The following is a 19857-nucleotide window of genomic DNA, read 5'->3' as shown; positions in this document are numbered from 1 at the left end:
CGACCATTTGCGGATGATGTGATCACAACCAGTTCACAACACACTGGAACTCCGGGAAAGCACTTAGTTGTCCTGTTGGTGTCCAAAAGCATAACAATATGGCGGCGCCCCACTCGGTGTGCTCGGTGTGCTTCTTATTATACATCCATGGGTGTGCTGCGGACTGTCGAGTTAAAGCCAGAAGGGACGATACCCTTGTCTTCTGAGGTTGAAAACAACCTTAAACGAAAGGATGGATAACGTAGGAGAGGACGAACCGGAACCTATAAAGCTCAAGTCTATCAAGACTAATAAAACATTCACAGTGCCTCAAAGTGACAGGGTAAGAGAAGTAGCTCCGCCAGACTCTGTTCAGGACTCATAGCTTTATGATTTACTGTTAATTAGCAATAATACATAACTCATAGATGCCTAATGTAACTTAGCACGATTCATTATGGCCTAGTCTGATAAACGGCTTATATTTGTCACTGGTATCACTACATTTAAACACGGTAATGTGTAGTTGTGTGACGCTCAGTATGAATGAATCACAATCCGCATTCAAACTGTATGAAGCTAGTGCAGTTCAGCAGGGGTTGCCAAAGTGGGGGTCGCGAGATGATTACAATTACACATTTATTATTCACGTGGTGGAGGGTCGCCAGTCTCTGGCACTGTTATTTTGGGGGTCGCGGGCTGAAAAGTTTAGGAACCCCTGCAGTAGAGAAACACTGCACCGTAACCACCCTGTTACATTCATATTCATACTGTCTAGTCTATCTAGTCTTATGCACCTTTAGATATGTATAAACCCTGCTTTTATATACTCTTATTTGTATCATGCAGCACATCATGCACTTTTATTCTGGGACAGGATTTTTTAATTTATTGTGTCATCTTATATATTTTTAATATTCTTATATAATATAATATAATATAATATAATAGCTATATTATTGTAGCCACGGTTTTTTTGTTCTGAACTCTTTTGAACTCTTTGAAACCTGTGAATATTTGGTGTCCCACATGATGGCTACAAGACGCACAACAATCACCGGTTCAGTCGTCACTGTTGTGGTACACAGGACCGTGAATGGACTTTTTGTGTTTTGTCATTGTTTTGTTGATATAATAATATAATATAATATAACCTTATATGTTTGTTTGTAAATCTAGTTTCTTAATATTTAGGTGTGGAGAGCTGAGCGTAAGAATTGCATTGTGCAGTGCAACTGCCTGTTGTATGACAGAACAAATCTCTTTAATAAAAAAAGCAGTGTTGTACTGTACTTTATTATATGTATAAGAATTATTTTTACATTATGATTCTTTATACTTTTTCTTCTCTACAGTTTGAATGCAAATATTATACTTTTTATTACATGTATTTACATGTTTAGTTACTTGTTACTTTGCAGATTTTGGAAAATAAATTAAACAATAAAAAAATATCTGTTGCTTAAAATGGCCTTTTGCATAAGACATAGTTTTACTTTAGGTACTTATCATGTATTTATATGCTCATATATTTTCACTTTGACTTATGTACAGTTTTAATACGGGACTTTTACTTGTAACTGAGTATTTTTAAAGTGCAGCATTAGGCGCATTCACACTGCGGTACTTTTCCCACAAAGGTTCATGCGAACTTAGTTCATGATCGCGTTCACACCAAAAAGAGCCGGTGTAGGTACCAGATCTGGTACTGACACCGGTACTAAAATTAGTTCATGCGAACCTTTTTACCCCCTCGAAAGTCCCTGCTATGCGGCTTTCACACCAGCGCTTTTCAGTTTCTAGCTCCGAGCGGGAGCTTTTCTGGTTCAGCTCCGGTTTCCCTTTTCAGCTCCCGCTCTGTTCACACCGCCCACTGGCGCCCCAGAGCTGCCCCTGCTGCGTCATGACGTCACCGTTTACATCGCTGATTTGCTCCCCAACGGCAGCTCACAACAACGGGGAACTGCGTCGGGTCGATGATCGTGTTGCTTTTAATCACACGAAGCCAGAATAAATTGAATAACGACTTCTCCAACCTTATGCTTTGCTCCAGAGTGCCGTGGTTCATTGTTTATTAATGTGTTTCTGCAGCATTTACCGACCGCTGCAGTGCTGCTCTTCCACGGGAGTTTATTCTCCCGTTAGCTCCCGGTTAGCTCACACTGCAGCGGCCGCTCTAAAGTATTCACTGTCCGACTCACACAAGCAGCTGATGCATATCCCCAGTTCCCCTTAGCCAAAGTGAATGTGTGTCAGTCTGAATTGACACTGTTTGTATCACAACGCTGTTATGAAAGTTTCTCTGGTATAAAACGGTTGATGTTGGCATAGCAACCGAAGCTAAACTGACTACTTGCATCCGATAGCTGCTATAATACAAAACAACACGTCTGCCTCTCTCCACAATGATCGATAACAGTGAACGGACGGTCAAAGTAAGGTACACATAAACAGAACCACACGAAGCCTGGTTAGTGTTGCCTGACTTTATAAAGTGTGTTTATAGGCACTACTGCTTGTAGGCAGGCATGACAGTCGACCCATGTTCAGGGGAGGTGGGTTTAGTTTCCTGCACGCCTCGACGTAAGAGATACGTAAGCGACGCCACCTCTTAGCTCTGAAGCTCAAGAGCTTCAATTTTTTGGAGCTGGAAGTGAACCCGATTCCGGAGCTAAGAGCCGGCGCCGCTGCGGTGTGAACAGGAAAAACCGGCGCTTTTCAGGCTCTAGCTCCGAGCCGGAGCTGAAAAAGCGCTGGTGTGAAAGGGGCAATGGAGAGCAGGGACTTTCGAGCGGCTCTTTTGTGAGAAAAGAGCTATATTTCTGATTGGCTGGGCGGATTGCAAACCACACCCCGTAAAACTCCCAAAAAGTTTTGTGAAGCCGCCATTTTATTATCCTCGCATTAGCATTATTAGCATTAGCATTAGCCTAGCGCAGAAACGCAGAGAGACTAACTTATGGCAACACAAAATAAAACATGGGAGCGGTGGAGATGAGGAGGTGTCGGCGTTCTGGCGATTTACTCGGAAGGCTTCTGCTGGGAGTCCCAGCAGCTTCTACTGAAGCCTTCCGAGTAAATCCAATAGAGTCTGGCTGCAGAGCGCAGCAAGGAGGCGTTTCCTATAGGAGCGTTTCCTATAGGGGCGTTTCCTATAGTGAACGACGGGAGCCGGCTCTCGCCCGCGAACGAGACGTTTTTTGTTTTGTTTTTGCGGAGGGATCTAGATCGGCATGAAGGCACATTATGCAATGTGCAATGTGGACATTATCCCGCTTATTACACATGGCCACATTCTCAACAAAGTAACGACATGACTCCCAATAATAATTGAAATGCTTTTATGGATCTAGAAAAAGATTTTATTGATTTAAAAAATTGTTTTATGAATTGATTTAAATTGACATGCATCCGCTAAGAAAAGTAGTCCGTTGTTACCGTTTGAACTAACGTAACAACGGCAGGAACTGCTTCTATAGTGTTTTTGAGGAGCTTTTTTATTACAGATTTGAAAACATCGTTGCTTGCTTTAAAAGTAGCACGATTCATTATGTCAAACCTTGAAAGATATCCCTGCCCTAATGCCAAAAGTAACTGGCAACTGAATATGTGTCGCCGTAGCTATGATGTCTATGTCTGGACCGCTGCGTAAAAAGGAGGGTTTCTGACCCATTACTTCTCTTCTTACTTCTATAAGAATAAAACACGGAGGACGGAGATCTCTTTTTGTCCCCCTCTTCTCCCCGCTGCAGCCTAGCAGCTGATCTCAAAGCACGCTCCCCTCTCCTGCAGGGAGAAAAACTATATTTATATACTTTATATAGGTTGATACAGTAGCCCCTTTTTTAAAATAGTTTTTATAGGTGTTGCCATTTGTTTTGTGTAGCGTGGTTCTACAAGCAAGTCAATGCATTCATTGGGTGGTATCAGAGTTACACGGGACTGCCCATCACTAGAACAATAGAGGCTTCTCAATACTCAAATTTCCCCTCCTCGACTCCTCGACTCCTCGGTCCTCCGGTAGTGACCCGGAAATGAATTTCAGCGCGCCATTTTGAAGGACGTCTCATTTCTCTAAATGCACACCGAGGACCGAGGATCGAGCATCGAGGAGGCTCTCTGGAGGAGCTATAACCGAGGATACACTGATGGTTCCTCCACGGCTCCTCCGCGGATGCATTTCCGGGAACGGTGGAGGCGTGACGCACGGCCGGACTTATCTCAGCCAATGACAGCTCTGCATGCATCCCCTGGATATTATTTGAGAACCTGCTCTCATCGCAACGCGATGTTTACAGTGAGAACAGCTGTGAGGTCCTGCAGAAAGCAGAGCAGTGTGTAAAATATATATCACTCAGTATAACAGGCCTACTCTCTTTATTTGCTTTAGTTTAGTAGATATCTACAAAGAGTCCATATTTTTCTAAAACCATTTAGTGCTTCACATAATAAAATACACAACGGCTGTAGCCTGATTATGCTTTAGCAGCTGTAGGTGTGTGTGGTACAGTATGTAGGTGTGTGTTGTACAGTGTGTAGGTGTGTGTTGTACAGTGTGTAGGTGTGTGTTGTACAGTGTGTTGTACAGTGTGTAGGTGCGTGTGTTGTACAGTGTGTAGGTGCGTGTGTTGTACAGTGTGTAGGTGTGTGTGTTGTACAGTGTGTAGGTGTGTGTTGTACAGTGCGCAGATGCCGCGGACAGACGGGTCTCAGTTGGTTTGATGTCCTTACTTTTAATACTTGCAAATACAACTTTTGGCCCGTAATTTCAATTCCCCATTTCAGCGACCAGAGAGAGAGGGGGGGGGGGGGCGTATATCCAGTCTCTGACTGTGTTACGTTATTATGAGAGTGCTCTCATACTTTAAATTGTATATATTTATATAAATATATTTGTGTGTGTCCGCATCTGTAGCCTGTTATTGTCTCATTATACCGCACTCTCAATGAATTCAAATAAAATATGTGGGGGAACAATGTTCAGCTGATCTAACAGAGATTATAAAATATGACAAAACACTCGACAGCTGTTGCCACGTCATAATGAACGGACGTCGCTTTAATATGACCGCTCAGAGGAGAGGAGTTCTCATTTCTTTAAACGTCTGCTACTTCCCCTCCTCTCTCCTCGGTTCCCCTCCTCGGTCCTCCGCTCGCATCTCCTGTGGGCGGGTCTAAGTCTCGAGGAGGGGAGTCGAGGAGGGGAGTCGAGGAGGGGAAATTTGAGTATTGAGAAGCCTCTAATGACTTCTTCTGCGAGGATTTATAAAAGCAGCTGGAATCCCTTGCTATTGGATAAAAAAAGTTAGGAAACGCCCCTATAGGAAACGCCCCTATAGGAAACGCCTCCTTGCTGCGGTCTGCAGCCAGACCCATCTCAGTAAATCGAGTCCCCAACTCCGGGGACTTCCGGCCGGGGACTTTGGGCGGCAGTATACGTCGTGAAGTGGTTTGTGGCCTGCCAGTAAGCCCAAAGCAGAAGAAGAAGAAGTGACGTCAGCGGCTTCATTTGCCTAATCCACCCCCAGGGACTTTTTCCGGTGTGAACGCGATCTGTACTTAGTTCATGAGAACTAAAGAGTTCGCATGAACTAAGTTCGCATGAACCTTTGTGGGAAAAGTACCGCAGTGTGAATGTGTATTGCTCCTTTACTTAAGTAAATAAGAGTATTCATTCCACCTCACCTTAAAAGCAATAAACAACAGGAAATCCTTATTAGGTAAAGTGGCTGCACTCAGAGGAAATGTGACATTATGTGACACATTAGCTGTTTTTAATGGTGTTTGGCATTATTTCCGTAAAGGTGTGTTGTGATAAACGACCTGCAGTTATGAGCGCCCATTGTGGAAAAGGAATTGGTTAGGTGGCGCTTCGCTATATGTGTCAGTTACCTTTGAAAGTAAAATGAAGGTCTGTGCCTCTGAGCAGCTTAGCTCATTACTGGCTTCAATCTACACATAAGCCTAAATGTTAAAGCACCCAACTATCTACGTCATTGGGTGATTCCTCCTAAGTGAGATCTCTTGCTACGAAAAAATCTCTCTTCCTTAATGACCTCGTTCACTTAATTAGAGCAGCAATCACAGTCACTATCAGATTTAATGTGCATTGGGCCAAAGTTCCATTAAGGTAATTACAAATTCTGCTCATCATTTTGGTTCAACTATTATTCATATTCACTTCAGTATTTATGAATACATTAAACTGTTACATGGAGTCATCCAGAGGAATAGAGACACTTTCCAGTTACTATCATAAAGCACATGTATTCTTCAGGCTTCGTCATGTGGGTCAATCTAAATGTTGTTCATATCACTATTGCACCTATGTTGCAGAGGGCTTTACAGTCTGGTAAGAATGTATTCAAAATGTAATGACTGTAGCATCTTTGATTATACTACTTTAGACAAGCATGATGCATGAAGTCCCCTGCTGTGTGGAGAGTCTCTTTGCCATCTGTCTTTTCACTCTTTCAGTTTGGGAGCTGCAGGAGTGTCAGAGAGTTTGAGAAGTTCAATCGCATCGGAGAAGGAACTTACGGCATTGTGTGTAAGTGTTTAATGTTTGAAGAGGAATTAGAAATAGCACTTTATTTACACTTGTCAGTAAATATACTGTTTTCTTCCTTCTGTAGACCGAGCTCGAGACACCAAGTCAGACGAGATTGTGGCTTTGAAGAAGGTCCGCATGGACAAAGAGAAAGATGGTAAGATCAATGCTCTGATTCATATGTCTGTGTTTTAACGCAGTGCTTTTGGTGTGTGTCTCTTTGTTCCACATGCAATCATATGTGTTGTTATGCATAGTTACCTTTGTACATGTGGGAGCTGTGTCCAGACTTAAAGCATGTACACAACCTGAACATGAGCATAACAGGCCTGCTTTCCTCCTGGTCCTGTCAGGGGTCCCCATCAGCAGCCTCCGAGAGATCACCCTGCTGCTGAGGCTCAGACATCCCAACATAGTGGAGCTGAAAGAAGTGGTTGTTGGCAGTCAACTGGAGAGGTAGTACACATACTCACACCGCCATGGTAGACTTTTACAAGAGAATGTTATACAGCAACAATGAATGCTAATCGTCTCACTGGGCGAAATGTAACTATTCAGCATCTGCCCAGCTGTCTTTACCACAGTCACCTCAACCTGCTTACACACCTGATCCTCCATGTTGGGTTTCAGCCTCTTTCTGGTGATGAGCTACTGTGAGCAGGATCTGGCCAGTCTGCTGGAAAACATGCAGACCCCATTCTCTGAGGCTCAGGTGGGACAGATCTAAGGATTTTCTCAAATAAATGCAGCATATTGTAGTTTCTCACTTAGATGCAGACAAATGATCAGTTACAGTGACATTGCCCCTTGAACTCCTCCTAAGGACCCTGATTGAATCCACACATCCTCTTAGTTAGGTCTGTGTAACATCATGTTCTCTTCTCCAGGTGAAGTGTATCGTCCTGCAGCTGCTCAGAGGCTTGGAGTATCTCCACCACAACTTCATCATACACAGGTCAGTCACACACATGGACTGGAAACACCAACGCTGAGGCTGCACTTATTTTTGTGCTTTATAGACTTAGGAACAGAGTCTCTCACTTTCCTGAGAGGATTACATACATCTATCCAACAACAGTACGTGGTCAGCTTGGTGACACACCAAGTTGATGCTAACATTACTTGCTAGTTGTTTTATGCTAGTTAAATAACATTTGTTCAGGTTAACTCAATTGACTTCTTATCTGTGAAACAACTGAACAGTTAAATAGCATATAGATAAATGATTCAGACACATTTTGACTTCTGGGATAAATATGTTTTGGTGTATTGACAAAAAGATTGTACTTTAGACAGAATGAGACATTAAAGAGTAATGCCATGATGTTGTCCGGACTCAGGTCTGGCGTAGCGGCAGGATAGACGGATGTGTTAAAGCATTCTTCAGCCTGTTATGTTTAAATGAAACATATAGGTTGGCCGGTTTATCTTCGTACACATTTGGATGTGATACATTTCAAATATTCTTGCTTCAAAATATCTAAGTCGATGAAGGAAGTGAATACACTGCTGTATCTTTTTACATATCAATTATATAAGAGGAGTCCATAATGTAGGGGCATCTTTCATAACAAACATCCAGGTACAGTTTGAAGAGATGAATGCTGAGATGCACGAGAAAAGAATGGATGGTTTTAGAGTTCTCAATGACATACATATATCAGGGTTTCCGCTAGGATTTTTTCTCGCCGGTCAAATGTCCGGGCAGAATTTATTTTACCGGACTAATTTGAAACTTACCGGTCATATTTCAATAATAATAATAATAGTTGTGTAGCAGAGTTTCCGTAAGCAGGTAATTACCGGACTATGAGCAGATATGCTTCAGTTTAAAACTCAGTTCACGGGGCTCATTTTTATATTGCTTCAGTTTATAATCGTAACAGATCGAAAAATTCAGATTCATTTTTCAATAAATGATTCCACAAACAACAAACAACATGATTATTACATTCAAACAAACTACTTGTAGTAGATAACGTACATTATTCAGAAGTTTACATCAACTTTGAATAATAACACGGGAGAAACGGATCCTCTCTTTTCCCTCCCTCCCTCTCCCTCTCTCTCCTGACAGCCCGTCAGTTTCTCAAGCAGCTCCTGTAGCTCGCTAAACAGAGGGCGGGGCTTCAGGTGATCATGCAGAGCTGCGTGTCTCGGTCAGACTCAGCAGCTGATCTGATCTCTCTCTCTCGTCCGGTTACACTTCACTCGCGTTTATGTCCATATTGATCAGATCCAGCTCTCCTGATCGGCCTTTATAGAGAGCACCGATCAAACTATTAAGAGTGAATATCGGCCGATAATGACCGGCGGCCGATCGATCGGAGCCTCCCTAATTATTACCAGACATTTTGACCGTCAGGTTTTGAATTTACCGGTTTTTTATAAATTTTACCAGCTAAAAACCGGTAATTACCGACTAACGGAAACCCTGAACTATATATATATAGTATTATATTTAGGTCTGATTCTCTAGACACTGAAAACAAGGCTTATAGAAATGTAAAAGCAGATTTAGAGTTGATGTTTCGGGTATACTAAGATCATTTTAGTCAAGGATCCATATCTATATTCTGATTTGCAACTCAAACCATGCAGACTGTTGACCAGGGAATGCCTTGAGGGCAGAATACCTCCAATTTGGAAAGAATCGAAATAATGAAAATACATTAAAAAAAATGTTACAGCTTTGTGAGTTCATGAAACTTGAACAAATCTGACAAAGCTGTGTTTTAAACGGTTTTTGCTATAATCTAAAAATGCATTGACAAGTGTGGTGAGTGCATTGAGGCGGGCGGATGATCCTCTCTAATCGTGTTTTCAGGGACCTGAAGGTGTCTAATCTGCTGATGACAGACAAAGGCTGCGTTAAGATCGGTGAGTCATCACATTCAGCAGCTGTCACTGTTATCCTCACGGGCCGTTTCTCAATGTGGAGCACACCTGCTGCAGAGCCACTATTTCAAGTATACCACGTCTTTGAGTGGTGCCGAATGCTGGCCATTTGAACAGTCCTTCTGTGGTATACTTGAAATAGTGGCTCTGCAGCAGCTCTACTCGACATTGAGAAACGGCCACTGTGTCCCTACTCCAGCATGACCTTTGACCCCCCCCCCATCTCTGTCCCTCCTTCTGTCAAGACTGCTAACTTCAGTTTTTCCTGAAATGAATATAGATACAGAATTATTTATAGATCTGCTAATTAAAGAATAATCTCTGTTTACAACCTCCGTGTTCCTGCTTAAACACAACCAATCAAACACATGTTACAAGTCTGCACAGTTGCATCTCGAATGTGAATGGTATTTGTGTGAAGACAAATGTATGAGCCAAAAGCGATTTATATATTAGTGTTTTTAAGAATATATGCTGTTGTTCCGGCTCCTCCAATAATATTGATCATTGTTCATTGACTACCTTTGAGTGACAGAAGAAGCTATTTCAATATGTCACCTGGGCTCTGGGAATTTTGAGTTGACATTTGAATGGATGAAATGAATTGTCTGACATGTAATGATTGTCTGGATCTGTTTGTGCTGCAGCTGACTTTGGGCTGGCCCGGATGTACGGCATCCCGCAGCAGCCCATGACCCCTCGAGTGGTCACGCTGTGGTGAGTCTCTCACGTGCTCACCCTAAATAATGCTTTATTTGGAAATAGCAAAAGCAATAATACCACGTTGTAGAAATTCTCTGTTACAAGTTGTGACTTAAAAGTACAAGTATTTCCATCAAACTATACTCAAAGTACCAAACTAGAAGTACTCATTGTGCAGACTGGACATTTTTAGAATAATAAATATTAGATGATTTGATTCTAATTAATGATCCATTCACGGAGACAGTTTAACTTAAATTACGTGCGTGTGTCTTTTAATCTCCTCCTCCTTTAGTTCCATCAGCTTGGGCTCAGTCACGGTATGTGTTAATCCCCCCCCCCCCCAATCTGTCTGCAGGTACAGAGCTCCAGAGCTCCTCCTAGGGACGAAGACCCAGACTACAGCTCTGGATATGTGGTGAGGCTGCATTGTGAGACAACACACATTCACATCATGCCTGGCCTCCACATGAGGAACCATTTGTTTCAAGGGGGGCACTACAGGGGAATCTAGTAAAAGATATGTCCCCAAGACATTTTACCTTGAGACTTTCTTGTTTCATTTTGTTGATATATGTCAAAGGCTTTTACAGAGGGAATTTAAAGGTCACCTGTTATGCAAAATCCGCTTTTTCATGTCTTTTATACATAAAGCGGTGTGTGGCGCAGGTTCAAACCCCACTGCATGTCGTTGTGTCCCTGAGACACTTCACCCCGAATTACTCCTGTGGGGATTGTCCACAGTATTGAGTATGTAAGTCGCTTTGGATAAAAGCATCTAACAAGTAATCAACATGTGTCCCCTCTTCTTCATGTCTCTTCTACATCAACATGTGTCCCCTCTTCTTCATGTCTCTTCTACATCAACATGTGTCCCCTCTTCTCCATGTCTCTTCTACATCAACATGTGTCCCCTCTTCTTCATGTCTCTTCTACATCAACATGTGTCCCCTCTTCTTCGTGTCTCTTCTACATCAACACGTGTCCCCTCTTCTTCGTGTCTCTTCTACATCAACACGTGTCCCCTCTTCTTCGTGTCTCTTCTACATCAACACGTGTCCCCTCTTCTTCGTGTCTCTTCTACATCAACACGTGTCCCCTCTTCTTCGTGTCTCTTCTACATCAACACGTGTCCCCTCTTCTTCGTGTCTCTTCTACATCAACACGTGTCCCCTCTTCTTCGTGTCTCTTCTACATCAACACGTGTCCCCTCTTCTTCGTGTCTCTTCTACATCAACACGTGTCCCCTCTTCTTCGTGTCTCTTCTACATCAACACGTGTCCCCTCTTCTTCGTGTCTCTTCTACATCAACATGTGTCCCCTCTTCTTCGTGTCTCTTCTACATCAACATGTGTCCCCTCTTCTTCATGTCTCTTCTACATCAACATGTGTCCCCTCTTCTTCATGTCTCTTCTACATCAACACGTGTCCCCTCTTCTTCATGTCTCTTCTACATCAACACGTGTCCCCTCTTCTTTATGTCTCTTCTACATCAACACGTGTCCCCTCTTCTTCATGTCTCTTCTACGTCAACACGTGTCCCCTCTTCTCCATGTCTCTTCTACATCAACACGTGTCCCCTCTTCTTCATGTCTCTTCTACATCAACACGTGTCCCCTCTTCTTCATGTCTCTTCTACATCAACACGTGTCCCCTCTTCTTCATGTCTCTTCTACATCAACACGTGTCCCCTCTTCTTCATGTCTCTTCTACATCAACACGTGTCCCCTCTTCTTCATGTCTCTTCTACATCAACACGTGTCCCCTCTTCTTCATGTCTCTTCTACATCAACACGTGTCCCCTCTTCTTCATGTCTCTTCTACATCAACACGTGTCCCCTCTTCTTCATGTCTCTTCTACATCAACACGTGTCCCCTCTTCTTCTTGTCTCTTCTACATCAACACGTGTCCCCTCTTCTTCATGTCTCTTCTACATCAACACGTGTCCCCTCTTCTTCATGTCTCTTCTACATCAACACGTGTCCCCTCTTCTTCATGTCTCTTCTACATCAACACGTGTCCCCTCTTCTTCATGTCTCTTCTACATCAACACGTGTCCCCTCTTCTTCATGTCTCTTCTACATCAACACGTGTCCCCTCTTCTTCATGTCTCTTCTACATCAACACGTGTCCCCTCTTCTTCATGTCTCTTCTACATCAACACGTGTCCCCTCTTCTTCATGTCTCTTCTACATCAACACGTGTCCCCTCTTCTTCATGTCTCTTCTACATCAACACGTGTCCCCTCTTCTTCATGTCTCTTCTACATCAACATGTGTCCCCTCTTCTTCATGTCTCTTCTACATCAACATGTGTCCCTCTTTGTCATGTCTCTTCTACATCAACATGTGTCCCCTCTTCTTCATGTCCTTCTACATCAACACTGTGTCCCCTCTTCTTCAGTCTCTTCTACATCAACAGTGTCCCCTCTTCTCATGTCTCTTCTACATCAACCGTGTCCCCTCTTCTTCATGTCTCTTCTACATCAACACGTGTCCCCTCTTCTTCAGTGTCTCTTCTTACATCAACATGTGTCCCCTCTTCTCCATGTCTCTTCTACATCAACATGTGTCCCCTCTTCTTCGTGTCTCTTCTACATCAACATGTGTCCCCCTCTCGTCTCTCTACATCAACACTGTGTCCCTCTCTCCGTGTCTCTTCTACTCAACATGTGTCCCCTCTTCTTCATGTCTCTTCTACATCAACATGTGTCCCCTCTTCTTCATGTCTCGTCTACATCAACATGTGTCCCCTCTTCTTCATGTCTCTTCTACATCAACATGTGTCCCCTCTTCTTCATGTCTCTTCTACATCAACACGTGTCCCCTCTTCTTCATGTCTCTTCTACATCAACATGTGTCCCCTCTTCTCCATGTCTCTTCTACATCAACATGTGTCCCCTCTTCTTCATGTCTCTTCTACATCAACATGTGTCCCCTCTTCTTCATGTCTCTTCTACATCAACATGTGTCCCCTCTTCTTCATGTCTCTTCTACATCAACATGTGTCCCCTCTTCTTCATGTCTCTTCTACATCAACATGTGTCCCCTCTTCTTCATGTCTCTTCTACATCAACATGTGTCCCCTCTTCTTCATGTCTCTTCTACATCAACATGTGTCCCCTCTTCTTCATGTCTCTTCTACATCAACATGTGTCCCCTCTTCTTCATGTCTCTTCTACATCAACATGTGTCCCCTCTTCTTCATGTCTCTTCTACATCAACATGTGTCCCCTCTTCTTCATGTCTCTTCTACATCAACATGTGTCCCCTCTTCTTCATGTCTCTTCTACATCAACATGTGTCCCCTCTTCTTCATGTCTCTTCTACATCAACATGTGTCCCCTCTTCTTCATGTCTCTTCTACATCAACATGTGTCCCCTCTTCTTCATGTCTCTTCTACATCAACACTGTGTCCCCTCTTTCCTCATGTCTCTTCTACATCAACATGTGTCCCCTCTTCTTCATGTCTCTTCTACATCAACATGTGTCCCCTCTTCTTCATGTCTCTTCTACATCAACATGTGTCCCCTCTTCTTCATGTCTCTTCTACATCAACATGTGTCCCCTCTTCTTCATGTCTCTTCTTCATCAACATGTGTCCCCTCTTCCCCATGTCTCTTCTACATCAACATGTGTCCCCTCTTCTCCATGTCTCTTCTACATCAACATGTGTCCCCTCTTCTCCATGTCTATTCTACATCAACATGTGTCCCCTCTTCTTCATGTCTCTTCTACATCAACATGTGTCCCCTCTTCTTCATGTCTCTTCTACATCAACATGTGTCCCCTCTTCTCCGTGTCTCTTCTACATCAACATGTGTCCCCTCTTCTTCATGTCTCTTCTTCATCAACACGTGTCCCCTCTTCTTCATGTCTCTTCTACATCAACACGTGTCCCATTTTCCTCATGTCTCTTCTACATCAACATGTGTCCCCTCTTCTCCATGTCTCTTCTTCATCAACACGTGTCCCCTCTTCTTCATGTCTCTTCTACATCAACACGTGTCCCATTTTCCTCATGTCTCTTCTACATCAACATGTGTCCCCTCTTCTCCATGTCTCTTCTACATCAACACGTGTCCCCTCTTCTTCACGTCTCTTCTTCATCAACATGTGTCCCCTCTTCCTCACGTCTCTTCTTCATCAACATGTGTCCCCTCTTCTTCACGTCTCTTCTACATCAACACGTGTCCCCTCTTCTTCACGTCTTTTCTTCATCAACATGTGTCCCCTCTTCCCCATGTCTCTTCTACATCAACACGTGTCCCCTCTTCTTCATGTCTCTTCTACATCAACACGTGTCCCATTTTCCTCATGTCTCTTCTACATCAACATGTGTCCCCTCTTCTCCATGTCTCTTCTACATCAACATGTGTCCCCTCTTCTTCATGTCTCTTCTACATCAACACGTGTCCCCTCTTCTTCACGTCTCTTCTTCATCAACATGTGTCCCCTCTTCCTCACGTCTCTTCTTCATCAACATGTGTCCCCTCTTCTTCACGTCTCTTCTACATCAACACGTGTCCCCTCTTCTTCACGTCTCTTCTTCATCAACATGTGTCCCCTCTTCCCCATGTCTCTTCTACATCAACACGTGTCCCCTCTTCCCCATGTCTCTTCTACATCAACACGTGTCCCCTCTGTGGAAAGAGACTCTGATAGTTTCAGGAACAAAGATTCTATCTCTTTTTGATCCGTTTCTATAAAAACCTGTCTGAAAATGAGATGATCAGATTTTGGCCACTTGCTGATGTCATAACGATGTTTTGTCTTGTGTAACCGTTAGCCAATCAGCAACCAGGTAATCAGCACCCCCCCCCCCCCCCCCTTATCACCTGAATCTCCTCCTAGAGCACCATTGAGTTCTTTGTAACCAAATCTCTCTCAGAGGGGCGTGGGCTCCTCCTTTGGAAACAGGGCTGAAACAGAGGGGATTATGGGTAATGCTGCAATGATCTGTTTGGTGTTTGGAGCATGTAGTGGAGTAAAAGTACACCATTTACCTGGATTGTAGTGGAGTAGAAGAACATTGATATACTCAAGTATAGTACAAGTACCTGACAACAGTACTTAAGTACAGTACTTAAGTATATATTTGGTTACTTCACATCTGTACTTCGATCTGTTAGTGCGATAGACACTGAGAAATGTTTCAAATGTTCGTACCTGCCCACAGACTGCGGTGGAATGGAAATGAACATGCAAAATAGTCCAAACTCTCAAAATAGACCATTGCATAAAAAACATAGTACTTCACCTCTGGCGTCTTGATGTGAGGGGAGAGTTATAATATCATCACCCGCCACTCTCAGGTTCCTAATGCTTTATCAGGAAAAGAGACATTGCACACTATCTTACACACCGTAAGGAGCCAATAGGAACCTCCGTTTGAAATACCTGCTGAACAGCTGATGTTCTGCAGGGCGGTGGGCTGCATCCTGGCTGAGCTGCTGGCCCACAAACCTCTGCTCCCAGGAGCCTCAGAGATCCAGCAGGTGGACCTGATCGTGCAGCTGCTGGGGACCCCCAACCAGAACATCTGGCCTGTGAGACCTCCGCTATGAACATCTGCTCATATTGACATATCTGTCAGGTCTGAAGATGTCAAAGGAATGTGCTAAATTGTTTGTGTGTCCCAGGGTTTCTCTCAGCTGCCCCTCATTGGTCAGTACAGTCTGAGGAAGCAGCCGTACAACAACCTGAAGAATAAATTCACCTGGCTGTCTGAAGCCGGACACAGACTGCTCAACCTGCTCTTCATGTACAACCCCCAGCGCAGGTGCACGCACGCACACACACTCACTCACTCACTCTCTCTCTCTTACACGATAGTATTATTTAAATGTCAAAGTTAAAAATAGAACAGGGGTAAATATATAATCTCAACTAAAATCAGGGAACATTAGAAACATGTTAGGGAACATTAAAGAGCAAGAAGACTAGGGCAGGATCCTTATTTCACTTTTACAGCCAAATTGAAAACAAAGGATAACTCATTCAGAGCACTCGTGCGTGAGTTCAGTACTCAAACACGTGAGTTCAGTACTCAAACACGTGAGTTCAGTACTCAAACACGTGAGTTCAGTACTCAAACACGTGAGTTCAGTACTCAAACACGTGAGTTCAGTACTCAAACACGTGAGTTCAGTACTCAAACACGTGAGTTCAGTACTCAAACACGTGAGTTCAGTACTCAAACACGTATGTACTTTGTACCGCTGCAAATAACCACATTAATGATGTAGTGCGATGCTACTGTTGGGTCTGACGGCAACATGGAGGTCTTCACTTACACAGACTAATGTGCTGGAGGAAACATTTTCACCAAGCCGGCCAACCAGGGAAGTGCACTCAGACATGATACAATGTAATAAATACTTGCCATACATCAATACTGCCACTCAGCTCAGCTGCACACAATCTGTACATCTTGAACAACGGGAGAGACACGCCCAGCCTCCCCTCTGATTGCGCGACCCCTCAGAAACTGAATGCCGTGCGGGCGTAAAGTCGTCACTGTCGGGGGGTGGGCTTCAGGGCACAAGCAATTAACGCTTGCTCTGCCTGCTAGTGCGTTGGAGCAAACCCCACCTCTCCTGTTTTCTCTTTCTTATTTTCTCCAGCAGATTGCATTCCCACAGTTTCACTGGCCTGAAAAAAAGAAGTTGTCTTTGGTTCAAACAAACTGGGGCTGATTTGAAACACTGCTGACACTCGATCGATAGCTCAGCATGTCTCCGCCTCAGAGAGACCAGTTGAGCTCACTGACTGCACACGTGGTGTCTGCGGAGCCATCTCTCCATCGGGGTCGCCATGATGCTGAACACAGTGGTCATTAGAGGATGCTTCTGTCCTTCCTAGCCTGGGCCCTTATCCACTGTGCCGTAAAGGCCCACGCAGTGTTCCTGGATATCTGTAGGCTTCAACAATATTCTTATATATATCAGGAATTCAAAGTCAATGTTACTTTTCTGTGTGTTTGCACAGACACAGAGATCGAAATAACCTTTCCAACTATCCCGAATACAAAATACAGTTACACATATGTCAATATCACTGAAAACTGACTCGAATACCAGCTGGTTCTTCACAACCACTGTGGGTAGGCTGGGCGGCTCTCCGCAGGATTGTGTGTGTGTGCGTGCGTGTTTGTTTCTTTTAAAGAATGTAGTTGAATACAACTGTAACGAAGTTAAACACAGTGTGTGACTGAAACATCATCCTGTTCTATATGTGTGCTCCTGATCCAGAGCTACTGCCAAAGACAGTCTGGAGAGTTCCTACTTCAAAGAGAAGCCTCTACGTGAGTGAAAGATTATGATCTGCATCATCAGCTGTCTCCCTTGCCCTCTGACCTCTTTGCACTCGTCTCTCTCTGCAGCCTGCGAGCCCGACCTCATGCCCACCTTCCCCCACCATCGCAACAAACGGGCCGCCGCCCCAGCAGAGGGCGGCTCCAAACGCAGCAAAGTATGATGGGAGACGTCAGACTCAGACATGACCGTGTGCCGGAGGAACGTTCTCAGGACCGGATGTTGGTTCTGTTCACAGCGAGTGCATGAGCGTAGATGTGCTCATGGGAGATGGTACTGCTAATGCAGACAGTCATCAGTTCCCCTGATAAGTCACACTGTCATCACACTGAGCACAGCGTCAGTGTGATGACCTCTGTGTCATCACACTGACGCTGTGCTCAGTGTGATGACACAGAGGTCATCTGAACATGTAAAAAGGCTATGAGGAGCATTCTTTTTTTTAGCTATACTTCCTAGTTCTCGCATTGCTGCCAAGGCCATTGCACAAAAGAAGGGAAAGTAATGAAGACGGAGTTGCCTTGACAACATGCTGAGGCATTTTGTACTTTTGTTTCGAGCATTTGTCACATTTGAGATGTTCTGTTATAGCGGTCTCTGCTGTTCTGTGATCAGTTTGGATCTGAACATGAGGAAGAGGCTGACCGGCAGGAGCAGGAAGAAGAAGACGGCCTGGCATGATACGCTTTAAGGTCCAAACATCGGCCTTTAACTCAAAGAAAATTAGTTTTTGGCAACAAAAATGGGATGGAATGAAATGACAGCTTTGTAAAGATGTCATGTTGGTCCTCACAGCCATCTGCTCGTGTGACGACTGTCAAAGTGACCTTTGGGTGGGGGTCATCCCTGGATCTGCTCCCTCATCATGAGTTGTTATAGGGATAGTTTGCGTGAAAAAAGAAGAAGCTTTTCTGCGAATTAAATGACAAAATAGATATCACTCTGTGTCTACATGCTAAGCTAAGCTTCATATTTACTGAACAGACTTGGAGTATCAATCTTATTTTCTACTTCAGGCTAAATCAGGGATTTGTTTTTAAATGTCAAAGTAATCATTTTGGAGCCTCAGCTCGGCTAAACGTGCTGTAATAATTAAGCAGGGGCTTGCTTTGCAGAAATCACTGAAGCGGTTGACTCCTGTCTGTCTGTAAATATACCAAACTCAAATGTGACTGCAGAGCCTCGAAACTGTCATCTGTAAAACATAATAAAGATGTCGTAACAGCAACTGTGCCTTTTCCTTTGAAGTGTCAGTGTATTGAATGCAGGTTAATCAGTAGTAATGTTCAGCAGCAGGTTAGCTCCCTCACAGGGACGTCCTGACCTCACACTGAAGCAAACAGGAAGTCCCTGTTAGCTCCCTCACAGGGACGTCCTGACCTCACACTGAAGCAAACAGGAAGTCCCTGTTAGCTCCCTCACAGGGACGTCCTGACCTCACACTGAAGCAAACAGGAAGTCCCTGTTAGCTCCCTCACAGGGACGTCCTGACCTCACACTGAAGCAAACAGGAAGTCCCTGTTAGCTCCCTCACAGGGACGTCCTGACCTCACACTGAAGCAAACAGGAAGTCCCTGTTAACTCCCTCACAGGGACGTCCTGACCTCACACTGAAGCAAACAGGAAGTCTCTGTTAGCTCCCTCACAGGGACGTCCTGACCTCACACTGAAGCAAACAGGAAGTCCCTGTTAGCTCCCTCACAGGGACGTCCTGACCTCACACTGAAGCAAACAGGAAGTCCCTGTTAGCTCCCTCACAGGGACGTCCTGACCTCACACTGAAGCAAACAGGAAGTCCCTGTTAGCTCCCTCACAGGGACGTCCTGACCTCACACTGAAGCAAACAGGAAGTCCCTGTTAGCTCCCTCACAGGGACATCCTGACCTCACACTGAAGCAAACAGGAAGTCCCGTCAGTCTGCAGAGGTCAGAGAGTATAGAACAAACTGGTCCTGCTGCACACTTAGCTTTCTTTATTGTCTGAAAGCTGACAACAGGACAAATACCAGCTAAACTTGTGAAGGAAAGCCCTGAACAGACGGTACTGAAACAATATGGTGATGTCTTGAGTTGAGCCATATTTACCTCCCAAAATAACAGAAATCCTTCACAAGACATAAATAAATAGTTCAAATGTAAACATACGGTATCCCTATTAGTCAAGTTGTATAAACAGTGGTCTGTTGAATCATTTATAGTAGAGAAAACTACATCAAAAATGTTAACAGATGTGCTTGGTTGATTCTCTTTAACAGGAAGTGTTCAGCGTACTGAACAATCTGAAACTTAAATAGATGAAAGTAGTTTGAGCTGCTTTAAAAAGAAAAGTGGAGCTGCGGTTCAAACTTCAGTCTTGACCTTAGAAAATGGATTTCGAGAGCATCACATGATCTCTGTCAGCAGCCCATGAGA

General features: G+C 44.0%; 1 protein-coding gene across 1 annotated transcript; it reads left to right on the top strand.

Moving 5' to 3' along the window:
• cdk10 (cyclin dependent kinase 10) lies at positions 1-18674 on the top strand. The gene is made up of 13 exons (XM_034087846.2): positions 1-322; positions 6457-6529; positions 6615-6686; positions 6883-6985; positions 7160-7241; positions 7417-7484; positions 9357-9409; positions 10075-10144; positions 10488-10547; positions 15556-15679; positions 15773-15912; positions 17384-17436; positions 17515-18674. The coding sequence occupies exons 1-13, from the start codon at positions 233-235 to the stop codon at positions 17607-17609; spliced, it is 1083 nt and encodes a 360-aa protein (XP_033943737.1). The 5' UTR covers positions 1-232; the 3' UTR covers positions 17610-18674.
• The last annotated feature ends 1183 nt before the right edge of the window (positions 18675-19857 follow it).

This window comes from Pseudochaenichthys georgianus, chromosome 7 (assembly GCF_902827115.2).
Source record: "Pseudochaenichthys georgianus chromosome 7, fPseGeo1.2, whole genome shotgun sequence".
NCBI lineage: Eukaryota > Metazoa > Chordata > Actinopteri > Perciformes > Channichthyidae > Pseudochaenichthys > Pseudochaenichthys georgianus.
Note: the sequence above shows the minus strand (reverse complement) of the source record. Positions and strands in the feature narration are given on the sequence as shown.